General features: G+C 47.7%; 1 protein-coding gene across 1 annotated transcript in view; it reads left to right on the top strand.

Annotated features, from left to right (window-relative positions):
• RIIAD1 (regulatory subunit of type II PKA R-subunit (RIIa) domain containing 1) overlaps nt 1–4525 on the top strand; it is a 15656-nt gene that overhangs the window by 2425 nt on the left and 8706 nt on the right. The window contains exon 2 of the mRNA XM_011973527.1: nt 2745–2837. Coding sequence (XP_011828917.1) covers nt 2745–2837 — 93 coding nt within the window. The remainder of the gene's footprint in view (nt 1–2744; nt 2838–4525) is intronic.

Below are 4525 nucleotides of genomic sequence, written 5' to 3'. Positions count from 1 at the left end.
TCCCACCTCCTTTCCCCTGACATCAGTGATGTCAGTCTCAGGGGTCGAATACAAATTCTCTACCCTGGAGAGGGACGCACAATCCAAGCAAGAGCCACGCCCTCGTTCTATCTCCATCCTCCCTGACTCCTTTCCCGCCCCCAGAAGAGCAGCTGGTCCTGTTGATAATAACCCTTCCCCCATCTTACTCCCCAGTCAGTAGTCGGGCAAAGAACTAAGATGGAGAATTTACAGAGGAACCCTAAAATGGGGTCCATTGTTCCGGGGGCTGGAGCTGTCCCCGGTGCTGGAAGACTCAGGAGATGGGGGTTTGGGGGGGAAGAGGGGAGCCCGGCATCTGGGGAGCCCCGAGAGTAGAGAGTCAAGGAAAGAAATCAGGGGAAAGAAGATGAGATAGGACGGTTGGACAGGCTGAAGGGGAAGGAGGTGTAGATGGAGAGGGAAGCAGGTCGCAGAGTCTGGGGGAAAAAGAAAAAATGCAGAGAGGAAAAATGGAAAGGAACGTGGGAAAGGCGAGAGCAGGATGAGATGAATGCAGAAAGAGAACTGTATATTTTCCAGAAAAGGAACCAAGAAAAACGATAGCTTTCTGGCATTTGCCGACGCCCCCTTCTCTCCCTCTGGGGGGTTTGTGAGTATAAGTGCGTGGGCAGGGAGGCCGCGGAGGAGGCGCGGCGGGCGCTCTCACTTGTAAGCTCCTTGAAGACCAGGACATCGTTTAATTCAGCATCTTACTGTTCATAGTGTCTAGCACCCTGTCTTGCTCATGCGTAGCAGGAGCTTAACAAACACTTCATGCAAAGAACCTCTGACAACAGTGGATTCCTGATTCCTTCAGTGGGAAGAATCACAGCTGTCAAGCTTCCCCTTAGGATGTAGAAACCCAATTACTCTTTCCTTTGCTTCTTTCTTCAGTTGGGTTCTTTGAGTGGGACTCAAATTGAGCCAGGTAGCACAGAGGAGCAGGGGAGGCACATTCGGGGACCACTGCTCCCCTGAACGTGGATACTTCTATGGATGATTGGCAGGCTCCACGATCTGGAGGGAGCGTGAGCACACCCTCAGTGCAGGGATTATCTGTGGACATCAGACCTTGTCAGTGGTGGCAGCCCTTGCTTTCCGTCAGTGCTCAGCAACGGGGGCTCTCCTGGGGTTCTGGGCTTTTGTAGAGCACCCTGTCTTCCTGTCATTCCCTTCTTCACCCCCGGAGTAGGGCTGCTGTTTCCACAGGGCACTCGTGTCTCTAAACTGTGTCCCAGCTGAGTCCCAGGGGCCTCCATTCCTGAGCTATCACAGCAGGCAGGCTTCTCTTCTGGAAGGAAAATAATAGTAACAGCCAGTGCTTACATGGCTCTTACAGTGTCCCAGGCTTTGTGCCAAGTGCTTTATATTTACTAACTCCTAAACCCTCACCACCCCCCTATGATGTAGATTTTGTCATTATCTCCAAATAGAGAGGAGGTAACCAAGACACAGAGCTGAAATAACTTGCCTAAAGCCACGCAGCTAGAAAGAGGTCTAGCTGAGATTGGAGCCTGGGCAGTCTGGCTCCTGCGTCCACGCATTTAACTCCCACATCAAACATTCCTCTTGAGAATAGGAGCAGTGGTGAAGTCTGGCCTTTCTTCCTCTTCTGTCTCCATTTAAACCCTGGATGAGAGACAGTCCTTCTTTTTACTGCTTGATTCTGTGGACCACCTCCCATCCTTCCTTAGTCTGTTTTTCTGTTGTGGCCTGGAGCCACGCTCTGGCAGTTGCTTGCATTTGAGTGAATGTGTATGTGTGTAGACTTGATGACACTTCATCACATGGATGCCCAGGTCCCCCAAGTAGGGTCCTCTAAGATGGGGTGGCAGTGGGGGAGGTGCTAGAGGACTCAGTGGTGGGTGCTCAGAAGAAGCGAGTGATGGCAGAGCCAGGGAATCCAGAAGGGCAAACACATCTTGAAAGTAACTTTCCACTCACCTACCCCACCCCCACTGCTCCTTTCCTTGCCTTCTAATCTGATCTTGGTATTTATGGAGATGCTAAACAGATCATGCCCTCTGAGGATGGAGAAGGGGAAGACCCTATGGCCCTGTTGATCTCATTACTCTATGTCTTCTCAGCAGATCTGCCGCCCTGCTGCTCATTCAGGCTCGGGGCTAATCATATTAATTGAAATATTAAACATTCACAAAAATGAATTAAAATGAACTCCCCTCACTCCTCCTCCCAGTCAGTAATTGGGGAGACAGCTGCAGGCAGCAAAATGCCTCCAGTCCTTTGCTTAGTTTGTGGTCCTTAGATTAAAGGTGTCAGTCTGAGAGAAGAGGCAGGGTTTAGGGGAGAAGAGTGGTGCCTCTCATCAGACTCTCCTTGCTGAGTGACTGTGAACACATTTCTGGTGTTCTTTCAGGCCATGGGATGGGAGTCCTGTGAGGTAAAGACAGAAGAGCCCTGAGACTCCAGCGCCTATTCCGGAAAGTTTCTCTCTAGGAGGGACAGAGGCTTCCAGGATACTTTCTCTGCCACCACCCCGAAGCTCACCCTCTTTTTCATTCCTCTGCAGTCAAAGCTAGGTTGCCCTACATAAAAAGATTATTGAATTTGTAAAGGGAGAGCTCTGATCCTGGCTTTAGATTCTTAGGAAATGCAAAATGCCGGATAACTGGGATATTTTTCAGAAAGGGCAAAATGTGGTGGTATGTGTGGGCAGAGTGACTAGTCGTCAAATACTGTCTGGTTTCACAAGTTGAATACAGAGTGAAGACATCTGCAGCAGAATTTATGAGAGCGCACAAAGAATTGATTCTATAACCTTCCTGCCCTCAAGTGACTTCCACCTCAAGTGGAAAGTAAGACAGGCCAACACAATACATAATAGTGAGTACTGAGACGCTGTTAAAAAAACAAAAAGTAGCCCCTCTCATACACGGGCATTTTGGGCCATAGAATGTGATCAGTGAAGAAAGGCTTGATTGATTATCAAAGCACAAGAAGATCATAGATTGGCAGAGGGAGGATATCAATTTTCTACTTGGATGTGGGGAGGTAGAGAACACTGTGCATGCCTGTGTGTGTCTGTGTGGGTAGGTTTGCTGGTCCAGGCTCTGGCATTGTCTAATATAATACAAGCCACATATATGGCTTAAAAATTTCTAGTAGCCATACATAAAAGCAAAAAGAAACAAGTGAAATCACTTTTAATAATAAATGTTGTTTAATCTGATATATCCAAAATACTATTTCAACACGTAAATCAATTACATGTTATCAGTGAGATTTTTTTCATATCAAGCCTTCAAAATCCAGTGTTTATTTTATATTTGCTGCACATTTAACACCTACAGCCACATTTCAAGTGTTCAAGAGCCACAGGTGGCTCGTGGAGACTGTATTGGCTGGCACAGCTCTATATTGGCTGGCACAGCTCTGGAGGTGCCACCACTAGCTTCTCTGGAGGGAGTGTGGGGAGAAGACAGATCTTGGCCAACAGGAACCATTATCTCTGGTTAACCTCTTGTTCCTGCCGGAAAAAAAAAAAAATCACTTCTGACAGATGGCAGCTTATCTCTCTCTCACTCTATTAACTCTCTCTCTCTCTTAAAAAAAGACAACCAACCAAAATGATCACTAACTGGGATGGGGTTCCTGGGAAGTGGCTTGTAGCCCACAAACTAATTTACTTCTTGTGGTTTTCCCTGGCTTGGGAACTGCCAACACTTTCACTTCTTTTCCTCAGTCTTTGCTGGAAAGACAGAGGCAGACCGTTGACAACCCCATCCACGACCAGGGCCTAATGCTGAGCTTGTTTCTCATGGTATTTTCTTGCTCCTTAGGGAGTTGTTCACAAATCTGAAAAGACAGCCTCCCGTTTTTTCTCCTGCTTCTCAGAAGGCCTCTGCTGAGCACGATCTCTGCGGGGGTAGGAGCTCGGCATGTGTGTATTGATAGACAGGCTCATGCCCTTTCTCGTGGCTATTTTCAGCTCTCTGGCTTTATGTTTCACTTTCTCTTCTTAATTAGATACTAGAAGAACAAATCTTGAAAACCAAATTCCCTTTCTCCTCCCGTATTCAGTTAGGAGTGGAAGAAAATAATTTAGAATTTATGAGGAGAACAGGGTGAAGAGAAAGTTAATCTACACAAAAAAGTCAGTCCAAGAGGGGGAAATTCTGGCAGAATGTCCCCGGGGTCCTTTCCAACATCTTTAGTTGGAGAGAACGTTGTCGAATGTGTACAGGACAGAGGGACGGGACGGCTTCTGGGACAGTGGAAAGGGAATAAGCCTGGGTTCTCTTTCCCCAGTACTAGGCTTCCTCTAGCTTCTGTCCAAGTGAGGGAGTCTGGAAGCAGATTCTGGGAGATCTTTTTTCCTGTTGTTTTACTCTAGAGCTAAGAAAAAAAAACTGAGGTTGGGTGGGGTCAAGAAGGGCTCATTCCACATACAATTAAGTCCAGAAATCAGTCCCCCAATCCTGGAAACGCGATCCTTTAGAGACCCCGCCCCGCCCCCGCCCCCGCCTTTTTTTTGAGATAGGGT

Source organism: Mandrillus leucophaeus, unplaced genomic scaffold (assembly GCF_000951045.1).
Source record: "Mandrillus leucophaeus isolate KB7577 unplaced genomic scaffold, Mleu.le_1.0 Scaffold139, whole genome shotgun sequence".
Lineage (NCBI taxonomy): Eukaryota > Metazoa > Chordata > Mammalia > Primates > Cercopithecidae > Mandrillus > Mandrillus leucophaeus.
Note: the sequence above shows the minus strand (reverse complement) of the source record. Positions and strands in the feature narration are given on the sequence as shown.